Here is a 23,630-nt window from a genome sequence, read left to right as displayed (position 1 = left end):
TGTCCCGATGTGACGTCATCGTTGCCACCAATCGCAACGGGCGTTAATACTGCTTGGGTCGACACCTATTACAGTCAATAACGGACTGAAATCAACTCTTTAACATGAGTGTGTGTTGGGCCCATTCCCGCTCATGAAATCCCTTCGTTCAGGTCGTTAGGGACTTATAGTCCTACGATTTTGCGGCTAAATTAGCAGTGCTCCTTGAGCACATAATCGCCTGGGGGAAGTGGCAATAATTCCTTCCCCATGAACATTTAGCATCCCGCTGTGCGGGAATAAACCCGCTGCACATGCTCTTTTGGGCGCACGCGACGTAAATCCAAGTAATTAATCAATGAATCAACACGGATTATATAGTATATATAGCTTGGCCTTAGTCCAGATATGCATCTTTCAGACAGGTGCTAGCTCTACTTGGTCATTGTCACTTCCTGCAACTTCGGAGGTACATTGTAAAAAAAAAAAGAGAGAGAGAGAGAGAGAGAAGTTTTTTATATATAGATTTAATATATTTGGTAATACATTCATTGCATGTTCAGAAGTTGGTATTGTCTAGTCTGGCACATTTTATTTTCCCTATTTGAATAGCTGCTAAGGATAGTGTACTATTCAGGTTGATTTTTTGGAGCACAAGGGAGCAATCATTTCAGTTAGCAGTCTGCTTAAATAATTTACATTACAGTTTCCAAAAGTACAATATCCAAAGAAATGTCAGCAACATTACATCAAAGCAGCATAGAGGTATGCCAACATTCTCTCCACACTGCATGTTTTAAATGCAAACAACTTCACCTTATATACGTCACTCTTTCAAAGTTACATAATAGATGGTGAGCGCTCCCTACGTGCTTTCAATCCGGTAGTTGTAAGTAGGCTAATACGTCATAGATCTGTGTTGCCCCATAGACAACATACCCCAGAAACGTTTCGGTAAACTAACTGTTTACAGCATCAGTGACGGACGTTTGAGGCGTTGGTCACTGTGAATTAATGTAGTTTTCGATCGTATTCCTCTAACTTCAAGAACATTTAATTTTTGCCTTCCACCGCCGCTGTGAGCTCTCAAGCCAGGTATGTTTTCGGCTTCGAGAAATACAAGATAAAAGAAATTGTATTTAACGTCTGTGGTCTGGGTTAAATAAATAAAACTATTTTATACGAGCTATTTTAGTATTTTGCCGATATGACATTATACACAAAGTTTGAAACTTGTTACAATTCGAACGGTGACAGCAGATTACAGGACATGCAATTATTCATTGAGGGGGTGGGGTAGTCCTACATGTAAGTAAGACATAGCACAAGTTGATTTTGCTTGGGGGGGAGGTTACTTACAGTATACATATATGTCACAGAAAAGGGTTACCATAAACACCGAAATATACATATTTTTGTATCCTGATACTCCTGAAGATAAATGATTTAGATTGAATAATGATAAAGCAAATAAAATTTGATTTTAGTGATTTGTTTAGGAATTATTTACACTTTTCTAGATTTATCGCTCCATTCCTGCAATGAAGTTACATGGTCGTAATTGATTGGACAGCTTTTATCTCATTTTGTATGTCTGTTACGTCTTTCTCTACTTTTAAATACATAAGTTATTATATTTTAACCAAAATATGTAAATACACATTCTGGATTCTCACAGTCATAATCTCACTCTTATATTTTATGTTCTGACTGATTTGCCATTTATCATATCTGTCCAATCAAGTAAAATCAGTTATGACCGAATGACGTCATTACATGGATTGCACCCAAAAAAATTTAAGAAGTAAATTGGATCACTAGGGTTCATATCTTTGCTTGCTATTGACCTGTCATACATGCACTATATATTAACTGCTTGTGCTACATGTGCTATATAATATTATATAATAACTGCTCGACATGGCCGTGATCGTGCCTGCTTAAAATGCAAGTGAGATCCTGCTGAATGGAAAACTGTCCTCTCAGTGGTTAAAAGAAAATGACATCCTGCATTTATTTGTTACTTATTTTCAGTTGGCCAGTGAGAAGGTAGTATTCCATTCAGTGAGTTGTTCTTGCATATTAAGTGGCATGATCATGGCCTGTCAAGCAGTAGTGTGGGAAAATGGTCAGGCATTCCTTAAAGGTATGATAGTAGGCCAAACACAAAATCAAATGCCTGAGCTAAACGTTGGTACCAAATTTATTACGCTGTGAGAAATGTTGCTTGAAATAACAGCATTTATTCTTAAACGGCTCTGCAAGAAAGGAGAGAAGTGTCCTTCCTTGTAGTTATTATATAGTACATGTATGACAGGTTAATTGTAAGCAGTATGAGCCCCTGTGAATTGGATCAAAAGCACTTAAAGTTAGTTTTGCTTATTATTATTTTTAAGACAATGACAAATCATAATGCCAGGATGTACACCAATATATGCAACCAAAAGATGTAAATAATTGTATATTTCAGTTTTTGAGCATATTCAGTGTTTCTAATAGCACAGAAAAGATTGCAGTGAATATTTGATGTAGGAAATATGACATTTGTATTGCTAAAAAAAGTGCACAATGTCAGCAGTAACATCAGGTTAAATGCATGTTTGGATGTTTGTTACCAGTTTGGGAAGTTATGCTACAATTACATCATAGTACCTCTCAGAGAGTCAAAAGTTATTTGACTCTCAAAGGAAAGAGAAGAGGATGTTCTGAATGACTATAATTGGTGAGCTTTAACCAGTCTCGTATGTATGATTAGTTTTGTTCAAGTGTTGGGATAATCTATGCCATTTCTGGGGTACAAAAACATGCCTTGGATGTTTTTCGATGAATTAACTTACAGAAAAGTCATACATTTTGTTTACTGGAAATGTCTTTGTACAAAAGAAACAGCATTTTATTTGGACTACCTCAAGTAGCTGTTTCTACAATTGGATTGACTGAAAAGTTCAAAATGAATAAAATAGAAGACCTTTGAAACTATCGCTGTAGGAAGAAAATGTCAGTATCTGAGGGGGAAAAAAACAGAAAGAAATTTTCAGTGCTGATATATAATACTGATAAGTTGGCAGCTAATTTTCTACATAGGTTGGGATGCAGAATATATATTCCTGATCTGGGTTACCGTTCAGTTGTAAAAATCCTACATTGCCTCAAAGAATGAGTGCTTTTATCAGTCTGCCATGGTAGCATGTAATGTAAAGACATTAGTTATACACATATAGTGATATAGAATAAATTACTGTTGACAGAAGTTGAGAAACTGAGTGACATATTTCCAAGATAAAGGTAATGTATATACGGCAAAATGGTTACTTAGTATTTAACTCTGAAGTTGCTTCTAGAAATAAGTTTATAAACAGTATGATCTTTCTATATTTGCAAATCAGTAAATTCATGACTCATTTGGTTCTCATCTTTGTAAGCAAAATTGAAATTGTCTGCAAAGTGATGTTCAAGACCCAAATTATCTTCCTTGGCTGTTATATGCTTATATTCACAACAGTATATAAAAATAAATAAAAGTTTGTATTGAGTAATATTATTTGCTACTTAGAGAAACCTCCGTATGATAAATAGAACTAAACTAATGCCTGACATCCAAGGAAATCTTACAACTTGCTTACCTCCTTCAGCAGAGCAACTTGATAACTGCCTGTGTTCATTGCTCGACAAACAATCCCCAGACACCAAGCACAGAGTATCCATTTACAAGTATTCTCCGTGGTATTGCAGTGGTAAGGACCAGCTTCTCACTGCTAAAAGAGACCGCCGTAAAGCTGAGAGGCTTTGGCTTTCCACCAAACTCACTATTCATAAGCAAATCTATGAAGCTGCTAAAAAGAACATCACAAACCTAGTCCATGCAGTTAAATCAGCCCACTACAGTACTAAGATCATGGAAAGTTCCAGCTGCAAAGAGCTCTTCAAGATTACTAACAAGCTAATGTCAAGGAACAAATGTACACCACTTTCCAACTACATTCTCTTCAGTCGACCTGCCGGACCTGTTTGCAGATTTCTTCTGTGACAAAGTACAGACCATTAGAGATAAGCTTGACAACACAATTTCAGTTTACTCGTCTTCACCATACAGTTGGGATACAGAATTTCAGCAGCAACCATTAGCAGCATTTGAACCCGTCTCTATGGATTTAGTATGTACAGTCATGATGAAGAGTGCACCAAAGTAATGTGAACTTGATCCAATTCCAACATCACTGCTGCTTGAGTGCTTAGATCCAGTATTGCCTTCACTAACTGATGTTATTAATACATCTCTCTCATCCGGGGAATTCCCATCATTTTTCAAAACTGCCATTGTAAAGCCTCAGCTGAAGAAACCAACACTCAACCATAATGATTTAAAGAACTACTGCCCAGTTTCTATCTCCCATTCATATAAAAAAATCTTACAAAAGTTATTCTATCACAACTTGTATCTCAGCTGAATTCAAACAGTCTTTTTTTAGCAATGTACAATCTGCATATCCCCCTTGCCACAGGACTGAAACTACTCTTCTAAAAGTAGTTAATGACATTCTCTCTGCTTTGGATAGCATAAAAATTACAGTCCTCAGCCTCCTTGATTTGTCTGCAGCATTTGACACAATAGACCATGATATATTACTTCAACATCTCCAGCATGTATTTGGCATTCATGATACAGCTTTACTGTGGTTCAAGTCCTACTTGGTCAACAGGACACAAATTGTATCCGCAGATGGAATACACTGCAGCCCAGTTGATCTATGTTGTGACGTTCCACAGAGGTCTGTTCTTGGTCCTGTTCTCTTCATGCTATACACTCAGCCACTCTCTAGTGTCATAGATCATCATCGAGTGTCTCACCAATTGTACGCTGATGACACCCAAATATACAAATCTAGCCACCCAACTGAAGTTGATGCTACCATCCAAGGTGTAGAGGGGTGCATATCTGATGTGAAATCATGGATGACTTGTAACAAGCTGCAGATGAATGATGATAAAACTGAGGCCATTCTGATCACAATACAAAGACTGTCTCATTCACATTCTTTACCTCAAACAATAAATATCAGCAACACCAACATTAAATTCACACAGTCTGTACAAAACCTAGGTGTTACTCTGGACAGTACTTTCACATTGCACCCACATGTCGTGAACATATGCAAAGCTGCTTATCTTGAGCTGAGATGCATCATCTCCATTCGCAAATATCTTGCAGTTGATACCACTAAAACACTTGTGTGTTCATTAGTACTTTCAAGACTGGCCTATTGTAAGTCAATTCTGTCAATATCTACTCCAGAAACTTCAGATGTTCAAAACACAGTTGCTCGGATCACCCTTAGAGTACCACAATCATAGCACACCTCCCCGCTTTTCTGCACACTACACTGGCTATCCATTTGATCCAGAATCTAACTCAAAATTTGTTCTTTGTTCTATGTTTCACTGACGGGCCCCTTATGACAGTCATATACTCATTATGAAAACGAAGTCATATGGACAACGTTCTTTTGCATACCAGGGCCCATCAACGTGGAATGAATTGCCCACTGAACTTAGGCACAAAGACACAGTGATCCCATTCAAGAGTGCTCTTAAACTCACCTATTTTGACTGCAAGAACAAACCTAATAATGTTTCCTACCTTAAATATTTTCAGCACATTTTTGTTTTCTAATTTCATGGTGTTTGTGTTTTGTAATCATATCATTGTATGTTTTTTATGTTATAAGTGCTAACATTGTAAAGCACTTAGAGCTTGTAAAGATTAGGTGCTATACAAAATCTCATCATTATTATTATTATTATTAAATTTGGTGGTAAAAATGCTACATGGGATATCTTTTCTATAAAATGGGTTTAGTGTGCAGGGTTAATTTTTAATTCTGTTTGCTTTGTTGTATGATTGTTGTAGGTAATTTAGATTTTTGGCTATGCAGTTTAGCCTTATCTCAGAAGACTTATCTCTTGCTATTTTTACTTCCTGCCTTTCACAGGTAAATTGGAATAAAACTAGTTGATAACATTTTTAGTTTTTTTAGTCCTCATATTTATAATTCATTATTTAAACTTTCAGGAGTTAATATTTTCTTCTTGGCAAATTCATTTTCCCTGTTTTAATAACTGCTAAAATTAGTGCGCTTTGGATTAGTTTAAGTTCCTTTTTCTAATACAGTACATGGGAGCAACCATTTCAAACAGCCGTCTGCTTCAGGCAGTACTTTGTTACCTTATTATATAATGAAAATTAGTCACATAACATGAAAGTAGCATATAGGTATTTCATCATTCTCTCCATACAACTTTACCATATACCATTCCCAGTTTCAGAAGTACTTAGTAACTGTAGAGTAGAACCTAATACGTGGGAGGACTCTGATGCTAATTTTATGGAAAAACGGAAACCAGTCTTAAAATGGGTGAACATGAAATAGAGTCAGCTGCAACTTTGAGGTCAGTCCTACAAAATCATATCTCAAATGTGTGTTGATAGATCCCAGTTGGACCACTTTGGCTATTTACAAAAAATGATTGACCAAGAAGTTATGAATGACCTGTTTCTTCATTCTTTACATCTTGATAGCCGAAATAGATTAGTCCAAATAAATTAAGGTCAGTTGTTTTATAGAGATTTTTTCAGCAAATAAAATGTATGATTTTTCTGTAAATTACTGTACCACTGTACATCTGAGGTATATTTTAGTCTCACAGAAATAGTCGAGATAGTTACCGTGAAAGTGGAATTTATATTTTTAGTTAAAGGAGTTTTTAAAGCTTATTTTATTTGTACTTGAAGAAAATAAAGGCAGCTTTTTATTGATGTAATTTCAGTCCTTTTACAGACTTCAGTTTGCAGTGCTCATTCTGAAATTTGTACGAGTTTTTTTGGTGCAGAAAAGAAAACATTAGTTTCAAATGCATGGAGATAAAAAAATGTTGCGGGACATATGGTTTTCTCCACACAGAAACTTATACTGAGAAATACATGTATAAATTTAATGATAAGCATTTGGAAATTAAAAGTTTTTTGAATTTTTAATACAGTGAAAGTAAACCCCCACTAGACTAAAACTCACTTCAAACTTACAAATGTATATTAGCTGCAAAGTTCCTGTCAAGATGGAAGAGATGATGTCCAATTTATGCCATAGATGCATTCCTGAGGTTATGACATAAATCAAAAGTAACGTAAATATGTATACATGAGCTGTGCACAAGTCGCATCACATGGCACCACCAGTGGCATAAAAACAAACATGCTGGCACAAATTTATTATTTCTTCATTATAAATGTTATTTAAATGGAAGCGTAGAAATCAAATAGTGTAAATTGAGTGTTGCATGTAATTACATTTAACAGGTACTGTAATACATGCAGGCTTACTGGTTAGACAAAGCCCCACAAAAATGTCCCAAGGGCATGATAGGTTAACCACACAGAAAATATGTTTCCTGTTGCATTGGTTTTAAAATTAGAGTGTAACTTTTGTTTTATTTTTTACAGACGTTATTTATATTATATATTATAATGATTGGTAAATATAATGTACTAATCACTTCAAGTACTGAGCTAAACCAGCTCAGTTAGATGCGCAAATCAATTTCTTGATTATTTTTTTTGCACGGGGGTGGGGGGTGCACGGATCAGTACCAAAAAACAGGGATGGTCTGCCAACCAGAAATACACACATTTTCCTTTTTGACCTTAAAAAAATAATTGACACATGCACTGACACAGATAGGCAAAATTGGGTTAATTTGAAGTCTTGTCACCATACAAAAAATGCCAGCTTTTAAGACAAGTTATTAATAACTACCATATATACTCGCGTATAAGCCCATTCGCGTATAAGCCGACCCCCAAACTGAACAGGTATAAACACTAAAAAGTGCATGACCTGCTTATATGCCGACCTACAACTCCAAGACAACTTAAGATGCACGAGTAAGTTCTAAATGCATTTATTTAGGCAAACTTAAATTTTTTAAAAAATTACATGTATACTTATCTCGAGGTTGGCATGCATGATTATTAAAAAGAAATGGTATAAACTTGTTTGAAAAGTAATTTATTTAATTATGTTTTCATATTGTTTCTGCCTAATTTAGATTTTTGTATAATTTGATTGAATGATAACAAGAATTTAGCAATCATGAGTTGCTGTAACACTACCTCTTCCTTTTGCAGGGATGGTCCTGGCTTTTAAAAAGCTGTCGCCAAAAAAATCGCCAACCTCAATATTTTGTCGCCAATTTTCAAAAAGTGTCGCCAAAAAAAGTAGTGTACATTTTTCCAAGTGTTAATTTAGTCTATTAATGTAACAGGCAATGAAAATTACAAAAGATGGATTAGTTACTACTTTAATTACAACAAGCATTAACAAAATGTTACAAAGTGTTACATGAAGATCCGTCGCCATTTTAGGGCTGCCCACTTGTTGAATGCAGTTTCAAAGTCTAATTTTTCACATCTGTACATGCTGATTCTCATTAAATTCTCGAGAGATGAGATGCAGAGCTTATTTCTGATGTCACTTTTTATGAGGTTCATCTTACTGAATCCACGTTCACAGTCCTCGGTGCTGGCAGGTGACACCAGTAGTCTCTCAGCAGCCCCCCCCCCCCTTTTTATGGCTAGCTTCACAAAGCTTGTAGGGAATTGCTTCCTAAATCCCAAGAATGATCACTGAATGCTGTATAAATTTTCTCGACAAGAAAAATAGGATCTCCATTCCCACGAATGAAACTTACACGAGTCAACTCCTGGCAATATTGGACCGTATATATAAGCGTAAATTCACACCCAATTTAGGGATTCTTTCACTCCTGTATTTTGAGAAATAAATAATTATTATTAATTATGCAAAACTGGTTTTTTTTTTTTTTTTTTTTTTTTTGCTATTTCTTGTTGCGGAGTTTAAGTCTCTGTAGCCGTAACACGGGACTGATGGCAAAAGGAAAAGATCAATGAGTAAAATGCTGCACTGGCGACAGATGTAATTGTGATTTGAGATTTTTTCCATTTGCTTTGTATTTATACACAGTAGTCGGTACTTCAAAGGTTATCAGTTTTCTATGAAGGTTCAGCAAAACTACTGTATTGGTATATGTATAAAAAAAATAAATAAAAAAAACAGAAGGATTAGCCATACAATTAATTGTATCTGTTCTATTCGCGTCTTCAGAAGTCGGTCAGTTGTAGGTATAGTGCGGTAGCATGATTGACTGTATCGCAGCATACAGTAGTACTCAGCCCAGATGTCAGCATAAGCAGATTATGACGTAACAATGCACTGTAAAGATAGGGTTGTCAATAAGAACAAAGGATCGTTTGTGTAACAGATTGATTCCAGTGCATTGCTTAGTCAAGTTTGTGGCTTCCTTTCGTTCTGGCTTTAAATTTATTCAGTCCAAATCCATGATTGTATGTACAAATTAAATAACCAAAAAGTATGTCGCCAAAAAAATCGCCAGGTGGGATATTTTTGTCGCCAATAAGGAAAAAAAATCGCAATTTGCGACATTGGCGAAGCCCAGGACGATCCCTGCTTTTGACTCGATTATTTTTTGTTTATGCATTTTTGCATTGGACATTTTATATCAGTGCACCGGTAATTACGTTTTTACTTTGCTTTTAAAAGTTGTTGTTGTAGGGTTTAATGCCATTTTTCAGCACACGATAGGCTATACATGGCAGCCAGTTTTAATGGTGGAAGAAGAACTCGGGGAAAACCCCAGAATGAATCACCGACCCACGAGAAGCTACTGGCAAGCTTTCTCACATACCCACATTAGCCGAATCCAAGACTCGAACCCACGCAGACATAGGTGAGATGGCAGTGATCCATAACTTTTAGCGCTTTAGACCACTCGGCCACTCAGGGCCCCCTTTTAAATAGTAAATACCTAACTCATTAAAATGTAATTCCAGTATGACACCACAACGAACAAACAATACGGTTCGATTCAATGCTCGCAATTAGGCTACTGAACGTATTTACATGATGGCGCTACCACATGTACATTGTAGGTTTGATTACACACTAAATTAAGTACATCCCTTGGAGTTGAATCATGGGCACCATTGCGCTAAACTTTAATGATATCTCCAAAATACAATAATAAAGTTTCAGAAATAATGATTTGAAAATTATGCTAATACACCACACCTATTAACTTTCATGCCGGGAGGGGGAAAATACTTCTGATTTTTGGGGTTGCTCCATGCCTGCCTCCAGATTTCACAATATCTTCCAATTTTTTGCAGAGAACTCCTGATTATTACATTATGTCTTTCATTTTTATTTCTTCTAAACAAGATAAGTCCTACAAGTTCTGTTGTATAACCTATGAATTATTGTTGTGACGAAATAATTACTTTACTATAAAGAATTCGATGTTGGTAAGTCATTTAAGAAAGATTAAGTTTTGTCTGCTTATTATCTAATTGTGATACATATAAATGTTCAATAGAACAAATTTTGTTTAAATTTTTAAAAAATTAAATTTCAAATCTTTTATTTATGGAGAACGACAAAACAGTATTCTACAAGTCAGATTCTCTCAATTACATTTCAGTGGAGAAAATTCATTACATGTATTTAAGTAGCCATGACTGTCGTTTGTCTTCATTTGCATGTCAAGATGTCAGAACAACCAGCTAAGCATGGTAGAATTAACATATTCTTACAGGATACTTACTAGTGTGAATCTATGCCCAAACCTACATTCAAGAAATTAGGGAAAATTCAGCATAGAAACTTGTACTGATCTAATAAAATTTAAATTCTTCAAGAATAAATTTGGAAACGGTGATGCAAATTTGACAAACTGAGTGATCTTGCGCGGCAATGGTTTAGCCAAGCTAAGACCAAAAATATTCCAGTATCAGGTCCTATAATGTATAATCTCTCTGTCTCTCTCTGTTTTGTCCCAAAAGTGCTTAGAATCCAACATTCTTTTCCACATCTATGGAAACATCAGTAAACCAGAAACTTTCACAAACTTATTTTGGGGTTCTGCGAGTTTTCAGCTCTGAGGGGTTTCACTTTATCATGATATTTCCATAGGTTTACTAGAATGATGACCGGTCTGGTTCCCTGCTTTGTCTACTACCTGCTTTGCACTCCACTTTACAAAGTCTGTGAATGCCAATTCCATATTATCATATGATCAAAACAAATTAGTTATCTTTTGTTCAAGCTCAGTCAGCAAGTTGATGATCTGTTTATTTTTGTTAATATTTTCATTAGTCAGCAAAGATGAAGAAAAGGAGTACAGACCATCTTTTTATATTACACATTTGCATCTGTGTCATCTGAACCATTCCTACTTCAGTCATTTCCTTGGTAAACTCTAATGTCAAAATTGATATTAGGTAATAGATAACAACCTTGATTTTTACAAAACATAATACCAAAATGCCAACCTTTGTAATGATGGGGTTTACAAATATTGTACATGTCAGGCTACCTGATCCACACAAAAAAAATATTTGAAATCTATTCTTGCATAAAATTTCAGTAATATTCCTATATCATTCACCATGACAGCCCAGATTTGTTACTAAATATGAGGCTCAAAATAATAACTCTGTTCCAGCTGGGGCTGAATGTCATCAAATATTATAAATTTATGACTGTGTCATTTAGAAAATCCCGTTGCAGTTGATTCTTTAATGTTGCCAAAAATTAAGACGAAAATACCAACATATACTGGGTTAGAGTTGGTAATGTTCTTTTATGATCAGTATTTGGTTTGAAAATAACTTGATTTAACTTTCATATCTAGGGACAATATAAAAGATATGTTTCATTTACAAATTTAGTTTTAATTTTGTAGAATGGAGCATCTTTGTAATTTCCACACCTATTGTAAAAGACAAAGGTCATCACCAAGAGGAAAGAATCCAGTGGAGATAGAGAAACCCATACAGTTAGAAGTATGTTATACTCACTTTGCATTTACAATACTCGTAACAATCAGGCATATGCATGCCAACCATTAAGCTTTTGGCATTTACACTCTTCTCGCCAGATTATTTTTTACTCTTGCCTGAATATGGATTACACTTTTTTGTTTCATTAAAAATATGAAAAATAAAGTCATAAAAGGTTGTTTTTTTATTTTTATTATCATCTTTTTCTCACTTATTATTTATTCAGAAAGGGTTTTCCAAACTTAAAATATGGCTTTTGCACTTGAGAATATTCTTAAAAAGATGGCTGCTGTGTAAGAATAGAAAAAGAGTACTTTCTTTATTTACTGTTTATTGCAACTATATATGACCCATTTCCAAGCTAACAGATGGGTTTCTTCAAATGTGAACTTTGCCTCAGATTCAGTTTATTAATAAGCTAGTTAGCTAGCAGACCAGTTTATACTCATGATCATGCTTATTGCAGAACTCCAGTTCACAATCATTCAGTGAAAGCTACAATGGTAGACTAGCTACACTGAACATAACTAATTTTTCAGCATATTTTGCGTTTGTATTCTGTTTCTAATCTATATGGATTTTGCCCTTTGTAACAAGAATTTTGACCAGCTGCAGAACCAGGTTAGTAATAAAAATATATCTTTTTCATACATGGCGTAATTCTGGGATGTAATTTATTGATTACACTTTTTATGCCAAAATTATGCTCTTTTGTGACTTATAATAGCAATAATTACACTTAAACCTCTCATGGGGTTCGCATGTATAAACAATTAGCAACCAAAGCTTTTCTCAGGTTTATTAATTTTGGGTGCAGCTTGAATGACAACCCTCAAGGTTTGATTTCTAGACTTTGCGGAGATACCCCTTTTATGTTCATACTGCGTTCTTTATCTGATCTCATAGAAAAGTGAAACAGATATGAATTCTGATTTTAATATTAGAAATACGTACCCATCACTATTGTTAAGCTTACTCCTTCTGCAATGGAAAAACCTCCTCTGTGCTTAGATGCATTATCCTCCTGTTCTAAAAATTCTTAGAACATGTGTATTGAACCAGTCTTTCCACCTTGTCATTGACCCATAAATACTGCACTCATTCTTTTTCGGATGACATCTTAAGTCATAAGCGGAAAAATTAATAACTTGAAGAAAAAATAACCACAGTGATGGTTATGTTATATCATGACTTTATAGAAAAAAAGTTGTCCATCAGTCATAATTATAAGTAGTAGTATTTAACAGTCCAGTGATAATTTATTTGATACTTTACATATCACCTACCCTTCCTACTCCTCATAGTTTTAGGAATTTCTTATGGGAATATGTAAAACTGTCTCAAAATTATCAATTCATTATTTCCACTTTGAGTGTTAACATGTTATATAGGGGTTCTTCTTAATTAAGGTTATTTAATGCAGTGAGCGTTAGTAACATCAATTAATATCCAAAAGACCTACAGGTTACATGTTCCTCCATTTTTTAATTAATGCTTGTAGCTTTAATATAATTCATTCATCATGTTCCTTTGTTTATAATTTGATTGGTGTATGTTTAAACTTGGGGGTTTTCAATAAAAAAAATATGTTAAGATAACAATCAGGCAGACACAACCCTGTTTTTTATATTATAATTCATCGGTTGTTTGGCGTTTGTTTTTGTCATCCTAAAGTTTCTTCCAGAATATTTTTTTCAGATGTCAAAAAGTAGGGGCAAGTGTAAACAAGAGAAACTCCCATAGGACACTCAGGCCAGATGTCTTTTGTGTAAACAGTGTACACAAATGGACAGATGTTCTTTTGTTGTCCATGGCTGAACAATACCTGGGACTTAGTCAAAACTTGGTGTAAATATAAGCAAATCTTCCTCCTCGCCATCTGAATCACTAAGATCTCAGATTGTACATAGTATACTTTGAATTGACTGCATGTCCCTAAATAACAGAGGGAGAGATGGCATCTTCCAGGAGGAATCTACTGTTACCACCCTTGACAACATAACGGATGCTCTGCAGATTGACTGTGTTCCATTGAATGAAAGAGGGAGGAGCAGCAGCATCTTGACAAAGGTAGTGGTCTTCTAAAAAGGCAGCATCTATCATTAAGGGCTGTAAGCTTGCTGGGATCAGTTGTGGCCCTCCACCCCCACCACAAGTATAGCAGGGTGGGAAGTGCCATGCAGAGCACAAGCACAGTCTTATGCTAGGTGGGGTTAAAATGGAGCCTTATTATGGAGTGTGTTTGCACTGCTTCCCCCACCTCTGTTGGGTGGAAGGTCAACAATGTCCAAATACCTCACATCAGGCAATGAGCAGTTCATGCAACACCAAGAGAAAAGACTGCAGATAGATGAATGTACATAATTAAAAATATGTTAATCTCATTTTGATTTTACAGCAGCAGGTAGCAACCTTCTCAGATTTATTAAATTTTGGACACGGCTTGAATGTCTGCCATCAAGGTTAGCCTTCCTGACTTTCTTTGAGGAGATGGCCATTTTGTGTTGATACCCATTTTTTCTCTGATCTCATAGAAAACAGAAATAAATATTTGAAATTCTTATTATTTCACATGGATGTTGGCAGTTTTAAGTCATCAATAACATATAAAATTGAACAGTACTAATTAAAACCAGTTGTTGTTAACCATTTATGCATGTGTCAAGTACCCATAGTCTGTCTCAAAGTTTGTTGTGTTGCAGTCTGCAATACATATCCCATTTAACATTACTTTGATTCCCCATTACATCATGATGTTTATAGGAGCATAGAAAGAAGTTGTTATTATTATTATTATTATTATTATTATCATCATTGTTAGGTTCTTTAAAGAGAAAAAATGACTGTAAAACTAGATTCATGGCCATGTGAGTGTTATACATGCATCAGGCATGGTTTGACACATGTACTGTATTGTATTCAATCACATGTTTTCCATTAACATATAAGTGATATCAAAGCACACATTTCATTGACATAAAGCTTGTAATCTAGTGTTTTTATGAATACATACTCTTTATGTACATCATCATGCTTGTTATAAAAATAGAGTTTTGCAGGGAATTTTATTACATTTTATATATATATATATATATATATATATATATATATATATATATATATATATATATATATATATATATATATATATATTTATATATTTGTATTTCAAACTTTTTGATACAAACAATGTTCCCAGATATTTGTTTTAAGTGAAATTTATTGGACTAGTACAGATTTTGCTTACAGTTAATTTCAATCATTATATCTTTTAACTATTTATTTATTGCAGTTCCCAGATCAGAGTAGATCGTACAAGAAATGGAGCAAAGAGGAGAAGTTGGCAATGATGGAGTTTGTGGAGGAGCACGGGATACCATCAGTAAATGTTAACAAATTCTGGGAGGAGTGTGGTCACTACATTTTTCAGACTCTAGGCCTTGTGAAAACAGGTTACATATAGTAACATATATTCAGTATCATGATTATATTGGAATCTTTACTTAACACTCCTTACCTCTTAATCTCACCCTTCACACCATCTTAATCAATATACTTGAATTGAATGTGTCCCACTAACTAGTTTTATTTAACAAGGTTTATAGTATTTATTTGTTTGAAATTAAGTCCGTCTTTTTGTACTAATTTTATGACTGAAAAAACATATATGCTTGGAGAACAATGACAAGCTAATGAGGCTGTCATTCTCTCCAGATTTTAGAGTGTAGGTTTGAAAAAAAACGCTTTCATAAATTTACATACACTGTTTATGTTAAATATAACACTCACTGTGATTTGAAAATAGTTTGGTCATTGATTAAGAATTTCAGCTTTTATTAAGAAATATCAGTTTTTATTGTCAGCTTGGTTTGTAAATAATTTAACAATTAGCCTGTGTTTCCAAGTCTTTCTTTTTGGAGTTAGATGAGTTTCTAAACACTAGAATTAGTGCATCATAATAGGTGAGTGTATCATAATGGTAAGCACATCCTTTATGGAGTTTGTTTGACCAAAAAAAATCAGTGATTTATTGCCAGGTCAGTAAGAATCCCAAAGCAGATAGTTCCAACACAGTGTGTTAATGATATAACAACTTTTTTAAAATGCCCCTTGTCTTGAAACTTGGGTCAGGCATTATTAGCTCGTTTCATTTGGCATTCTTATTATGTTGATGTTGAATGGCATAGGTGACATCATAAGTGTTGACATTTAAAGATAACAATATTGTTGAATAGTTAAACTTTAATAGTGCATGCTCAGCATAAATTCAAGGTCATACTATAAATATCAGATAATGGCATCTGTTCTTATTCTTATGCGGACTGCTGTCAACTTAACATCATTTTTTGCCATCTGATTTATTGTTCTAGTTTAATTGTTGTTTCAGGAATTATTGATTTATGCAGCTTGATACTGTCTAAATGATTCACAATGGTTTGCAATAACATTTGCATTATGGTATGTCTGTTTGTATAAAGTGCTAAACACAACATAACTGAGTAATGAACAATAGTTTTTTAGACACCTAATTTTATTGTTATGAGAAAGAAGCAACACCTGTCAGGTCTATCATTCTTAAGCAAACAAGAGGTCCACCAGGTTACATTTTGGCTCAACCACTTCGGTGGCCTAGTGGTTAGATCGTCTGCCTCAGATGCGGGAGTCGTGGGTTTGATCCCTTGCCAAGTCATACCAGAGACTTATAAAAATGGTACTAACAGTTGCCTCACTTGGCGCTTAGCATTAAGGGGTTAGTGTTAGGACTGGTCAGCCTGGTGTCAGGATAATGTGACTGGGTGGGACATTGTGCTACATGTCTGAGGCATGATGTCCCAGTGCTAGACATAACTATAAACTGCTACACTGCAGACATTGTAGCGGTATGACTGAAAAATTGTTAAAGCTACATAAAAAATCCAAGTCACACACACACACACATATTTTGGCTCCTAGTTGGATGTAAATTTTGGCTTGAAACATGGTTTATTTATTTTGAGGAAAGAAACTCACAATGACATACTTTACTTACCTTTTTTATAATTCCATGTTTCTGACTTGAAGCATGTATAGTGACATAGATTGCAGATGTATAATCCTTTTCTATATTTATATAAAGTAGGTATGACTTCTACAGATCTTTTTAAAAAGTTTCTGTACATTCAGGTGCTTCATGCAGATCACAGTATGCCAGGATGAAATGCGTCTTCTCTTCTAAATGTTTGGCCAACGATAAATGCACCAAAGTAAGTGACATGTCCAGCAGCTCAACCAAAAAAGAAGTATCAACTCAGTATGACTGTATTTATACTTGCACAGTATCTACACAAACTGACCCACCCTTACCAGTCTTGGACATAAGGTATAAATTTTTGTTAAATATATAAACTTGCTTGATAAATAGTTAGAAACAGGACAGTGATAAAGGTATTTGTTTATGCCTTCTTAGTAATATTATTTAAAATACAGATCCAAATTGTAATACCTTTTTGTTATTATGAATGGAGTTTTGCATGCATAAACATTGTCCAGTCAGTGTATCAAGATTATTTGATGTTAAATGTTGGGATGTGAAACGATGTTTGATCTACGAGATTGTATCATTGACCACTTCATTTTATTTATCACTGATAATGCCTGCCATGTGTGAATTGCTTTTCTTTTTCATTCTTGAATGTATGCCACCTATTCCTCACCCACCATCGTTTAGATCGCCATCTGTATTTTTAGTGGGTGTGTACATTGTGCTTCATACTAAGTGTGAATATAAAAGCCTGTTCTGGTCCTTGTATTTTCATACTGTTGTCATGAATATCTTGAAATTCCGCAAATGTTATCAACCCTACATGCCCTTTGATGTCAACAGTAAGTGGAAAGAAGTTTGCTTGTTAGCTGTTATTGTGCCCCATTCATTTCCAAGTTGGACTCTGTGTGTTGTGCTAGAATTTCTCTTGAATAGTTTAGGAAATGTATTATCTTGCCTTTCTGAAATATGAGATATCAAAGCCAGAAATATTATGTTAGCCCATAAATTAGTGACTTCAGCATTCAAACGGATTGTTTTTTACTGAAACATTAAGAGGCTCAATAGTGATGGAATCAATGTGCCTATCCAAAATATCACATTTTTTCAAATTTTGTGTTAAGAATAAGTTAGAACTGATGTTACTGTTCATTATTGTAAATTCTTCACTATGCAAAACTTGCTATTTTATTTTGATTGTCCAAAATAGTATGAATTTGATAGAGACTATTTTGCACAATATATAGTCTATTTTCTCTTTTATTTGCGCAGTCAGTGTGTAATTTGCAGTGAACATCATAATTTTAATATTCCTTTTTTCAATAAATTAACTTACCTCCTGAAGAAAAGAAAAAAATGAAGTTATCTAAATCTGACTATCCCTATGCAGGTGAAATGGATTTGCTTGTATCTTTGCTGATGGGAAAGAAATACAATATACATATACCTACAGCTGCCATGAATCTAACCTGACATATTATTTAATGGAAAGTGGTAATGCTGTAATGTGTCACTATAGTCAAATTCTAGGGGCTGAAGACAGAATCAGAATTAAAAAAACTTAATGAACATCAGACCTCACCTAATATTGTAATGGCTAGAAGAAATGATCATTTTTTTCCCTCAACAGGATGTCACTTGAGCAGTCAGCAAAAAGTTGTTCTGCTGTATTATCTGTACCCACATTTTAAGAATTTCACAAAATGTGTATGACTGTATGTTTTTAAAGTATTTTCTTTTGTTAGTGTGATCAAAATTATGTATGAAAATCAATAGCTTTTATGATCATTTCTTGTAAAATTTCTCCAGGATGTACATTAAAAGTTGCACTTCATCAGAATAAGCGGGTGCACATGTTACTTTGGACCAAAACTTATGCCCAACTTAATGGGGTTATTGACTTAATAGGGGTTGAGATAGGGAAAAATTAGCATAACAAAAAAGATTTCTTTGGGACTAGACCAAAACGCTCAACGTACTTGAGATAACCAAGGTCAAGATAAGTTGGCTTGACCTTATTTCATTTTAAAACTAGAACATTCCAAAACTAAAATCATTTAAAAGTAATTTTAAGTAGGCTTATTCCATGATTGCCATTGAATTTAACTGCCTTATAATTATTATATAGTAATTCTACATACAACTGCTGCTATCTCCCACCAGATTGCACAAGTCTATTGGCTCAAAAATAAATTTTACATTGAGAGATCATACTACTTTCAAGAAAATCTGTAACAGTTCACTAAATTTAGCTGGTATTGTGCATAGGAATAATACACTATAATTAATTTCAGATAGAAAAATTGCATATTATAATCAAAAGTTGATAGTGTTGTGACAGGGATTGTGTATATGTGACTCACTATACTTTGCTAAAAGGTATATACTATCTCACCTTTAGTCCATGTATTTATTAAATCTTTTACATTTTGAACTCTTTTGCCATCAAACCAATGAGGTGTTAAGTATCATTCATTATTGGACAGATTTTGATATAACTTGAAATATTTTACAGTCAATGGCAGGCTACTGATAAATAATTTACAATGACACTACTATTTTATTTTGTTTCAGCAGATAATATCTTGTGTTGATGTTCAAGAGTCGTAACAACAGAAGCAAATCTGCTCTAAATGCTCACGTGCCGAGTATGCCACCAACAAGCATCATATAGTTTGTCCACTGCGTATCAAAGTATGTTTTGACCCTTTTGTCACCATCAGGGGGAAGTAAGATAGTCATATACTAGCAGATCTGCACATAGAACACCTTGTCAAAAGGACACAAAAGATGCTTAAAGGACTGGATGCGATGAACAAAGACTAAAACCACATGGCCAGATCAAAAGAATTAGCTACCTTGGTTGATAATTTTGACAGTGTATAAACTGTAAAGGTGAGGGCATGCTACCACAAACAGAAAAGCTCTCTTAGAGATGAGTTAAAAATGATATTTCATGTGAGATAAGTTTTTGTTTGACATCCATACAGGTCTTTCATTTCCATAGAAATGTGCAGGCACTGGCAGATTCAGTAAACAAACCTGAGCTGGAGTCCTGGATTGACTATCACAAGGATAGATTGGATTTCAAAACTGAAAAGTAATATTCAAAAGACTGTTCAAATCAGTTTGCCAGCCTCCTGGAATAGTCCAGAATCTTTTGTCTGCCACAATGAAACTATGTTAGATGGGAGCCAATACATTTTAAAGTAAAATTGAATAGAATCCATAGCAACTGTTTGCCATTATTCTCATTCAAATATTTATTGAAGTAAATATGATTATTGGTACATATTACATGTATGATGCAAGATGATGATGCAAACATGGACTAAACACTGCAACTAAAAAAAATGTAATAGTTAATCCCAGCTGCAGACTAGTACCATATCAATGGAGACTGTCTAGTAACTATAGATTAATTTCGCTGTCATTTACACAAAGTCAGATGTTGGAGAAATGGAGTTTCATTTAGCTTGCACAAAATCCCAGCTTTGGCAGAGGCAAGACACAGGCATTGTTCATTCCACCTATTGTGGTATGTCATCAACAGTTAAAGGTACTGCTTTACGACTTTTTTGTTAGATACAATTGCCCAATTCCTGAAGCAATTGGTGTTATATTTGAATTCCCAATCCCTCAAGTGATTGGTGTTATATTTGAATTCCCAATCCCTGAAGCAATTGGTGTTATATTTGAATTCCCAATCCCTCAAGTGATTGGTGTAATATTTGAATTCCCAAATCCTGAAGCAGTTGGTGTCTTGTGAGAATTCCCAAACACTGAAGCAATTTGGTGTCATGTTTGGACTGAAGGATAAATAAGCATTTCCCATTTGTTTCCACACAATCCCATCCTCTCTAAGCTCCAAGTGCAAATTCAGAGTCATTTGAAAATCTTATAAAACATTTAATTAACTTCTCAACACCATGGAGGAGGAGGGATTGGTTTCAATTTTGATATTGTGTTTTTTTCACCTTCCTTCTGCCCTGTTGGTAATGTCATGGTCAGTAGGAGATAAAAATGGATTGGGGACAGTGGGAACAAGGATGACATTTACTTACTTAGTCTAAATAACTTATTATTTTTTTCCTGAACGTAATGGGTACTGCATTCAGTGAATTGGCAGTGTATCTGTGTATGTTGTAGTAATGTATAACTATTGATGTCCATATGTATGATATCAGATGTTTATGTTAGGCATTGAATTAAGTTGTCAATTACGTGAAAAGCAATTTCACCAGGTACATCAGCTTTTACATGTTCCTGTAAAGCCATGTACACAAGGTATCTATTTGATCTTCCTGTTACAAATTTCATACTATTTGCGCTTAAAAATCACAAATTACTTATTTAGCAGCCTCCTGTGGAGAGTCAGAATAATCATTCATAAATTGGCATCATCATCCATTTTCCAGTCTTACAAGCCCTTCTCAGGTATATCTGAAGACAAATTGCTGCCGTTATAAAAAAAAAAAAAAATAACAGAAGCTTCTGTCCCTGCATGGTCAACCATTGGAATATACTCTGAAGTGAAAACATATTTCTTTATTGTGCAAGGAGTCCATGGCTCTGAACAAGGACTATACTAAATAGAACATTCTGTACAGTGTATGTGTGTATGTATGTTGGACTCTTATGTGAATTCAGAATTGTATGGCATTTTGCATATAACTGAATTCAGAACAGGCATGGCATCTTGCATATAACTGAATTCTGAATGGCACAGTATCTTGCATATAACTGAATTCAGAATGGCACGGCATCTTGCATATAACTGAATTCAGAATGGCATGGCATATTGCATATAACTGAATTCAGAATGGGCATGGCATCTTGCATATAACTGAATTCATAATGGGCATGGCATCTTGCATGTAACTGCATTCAGAATGGCATGGCATCTTGCATATAACTGCATTCAGAATGGCATGGCATCTTGCATAGAACTGAATTCTGAATGGCATGGCATCTTGCATATAACTGAATTCATAATGGGCATGGCATCTTGAATATAAGTGAATTCAGAATGGCATGGCATCTTGCATATAACTGAATTCAGAATGGCATGGTATCTTGCATATAACTGAATTCAGAATGGGCATGGAATCTTGCATATAACTGAATTCAGAATGGGCATGACATCTTGCGTATAACTGAATTCTGCATGGCATGTAACATGAGTTTAAAAAACATGTCAGTATTTTGTTTTGGCTTGAACTAGAAAATAGGATATTATGATTTAAAGGTGTAACATGTTTTTAACATTGTAAGGTAAACTGTAAAGGCTTCTTTTTCATTTTAATCCATTTGTGCTGCTAACAATGTTACTGATTACAGCACTTATTATTGTGGGATTTGGATTTTGGGTAGTGACAAATAAAGATGCTGCTTCAGATATAGATTATGCCTGACTTGCTGCCACCAGTAAAACTGAAGAATAATGATGGCATACAGGGCGTCTGTTTTCTTTTTTGATGTGCTTGCACAAACAGTGGGGGAAAAAATGTCTTGGAAGCTGCTGATTTATTCCCAGAATGATTACCAGTATGTACTCTAAAAGATATATAAAAGATCTAACAAGTTGACTGTTAACAAATACCCTGTATCTTCTATGAAGCACATTGGGGATTATGGATGGGAAGACAGTTTGGGAAGGCAAATAATATACATGAGTCCATTATGTTTTGTGGCTAATGCCATAGTTCAAGCAAGTAATTGGTGTTTTTAACAAGACAAGTGTAGAGGGAGACATTTTTAGTGGGTGCTGCTTTGCTTACTTCATGCTTATGTGCCCTTAATTCTTTGGTAAACCTATGTATCATTGTGTGTATATCTATATAGATGTAGCAGGATCATTTAATTTAGAATTTTATATAATAGTGCTGTTTTAATTTGGTAGAATTAGATATCGTTATCATTTTATGTCATATTAATTGTGCACTGAAATAAAATCACCAGTCATACTCATTATGTTTTTCTTGCTTTTCACACATTCAGTCAATTAGGCAACCTTGAGCCACAAGTATCTGTTGTTTTGTTTTACCCTGGGCAATTACCCTGATTAATGTTGATACCACTTTGTTCTGATTATAGGACAATTAATAAGTCACCTTCCTGTTGGTCAGTTTTAAGAAAATATTAGTATTAAAAATCAATATATATATATATATATATATATATATATATATATATATATATATATATATCGGCCAAAACCTTGGCATTAAAGTGGACACAGAACATTATATGGTGGTGGCTTGCTTTCTGCCACATCTTAATCTTTGATGATGGGTCAGAAATTTGGATCTGTTTTGAAACACTGATCATAGTTATGTTCCTACACTTCTGTTGCTTGGTATCCTTGACTTTCTAAACGCAGCATTGTTCATATGTTTTTTTGTACAACTCTTTCTTGGGGAATCCTGAAAAAGGATTTGGCAGATCTCATTGAGACTAGCAAGTATGGCATCACTGAAATATACATTCCTGAAATTTGCACACTCTGTGGGGATAATCTAAATAAAAATCACAGTAAGGTGGTCTTAGTACAGCACTTGGTATTTATATTTATAGACAAGATTAAAAAACAAACACCATGAAATTACAAACAAAATTAATAAAGGTAAGGAAAACATTCTGATGTCTTAAGTTTTTTCTTCCAGTCATAATAGGTGAGTTTTAATAGCACTTTTGAAT

The 23,630-nt window shown here is 34.5% G+C and overlaps 1 protein-coding gene across 5 annotated transcripts; it reads left to right on the top strand.

Annotated features, from left to right (window-relative positions):
- Positions 1-871: 871 nt before the first annotated feature.
- LOC149771446 (uncharacterized) lies at positions 872-22,901 on the top strand. Of its 5 annotated transcripts, XM_089948443.1 has the most exons (6): positions 879-975; positions 1,015-1,074; positions 11,815-11,914; positions 15,204-15,363; positions 17,075-17,270; positions 19,506-22,901. In XM_089948443.1, the coding sequence occupies exons 3-6, from the start codon at positions 11,816-11,818 to the stop codon at positions 19,510-19,512; spliced, it is 462 nt and encodes a 153-aa protein (XP_089804569.1). In that variant the 5' UTR covers positions 879-975; positions 1,015-1,074; position 11,815; the 3' UTR covers positions 19,513-22,901. The 5 variants fall into 5 exon arrangements, with proteins under 5 accessions (XP_089804567.1, XP_089804566.1, XP_089804564.1 ...); XM_089948441.1 differs by having other exon boundaries at positions 872-1,074; XM_089948440.1 differs by having other exon boundaries at positions 872-1,074; positions 11,815-13,981; positions 19,509-22,901.
- Positions 22,902-23,630: the final 729 nt, after the last annotated feature.

The sequence above is a fragment of the Sinohyriopsis cumingii genome, unplaced genomic scaffold, assembly GCF_028554795.1.
Source record: "Sinohyriopsis cumingii isolate HCF-2022 unplaced genomic scaffold, ASM2855479v2 utg001851l, whole genome shotgun sequence".
NCBI lineage: Eukaryota > Metazoa > Mollusca > Bivalvia > Unionida > Unionidae > Sinohyriopsis > Sinohyriopsis cumingii.
This window is presented reverse-complemented; position numbering and strand designations above follow the sequence as displayed.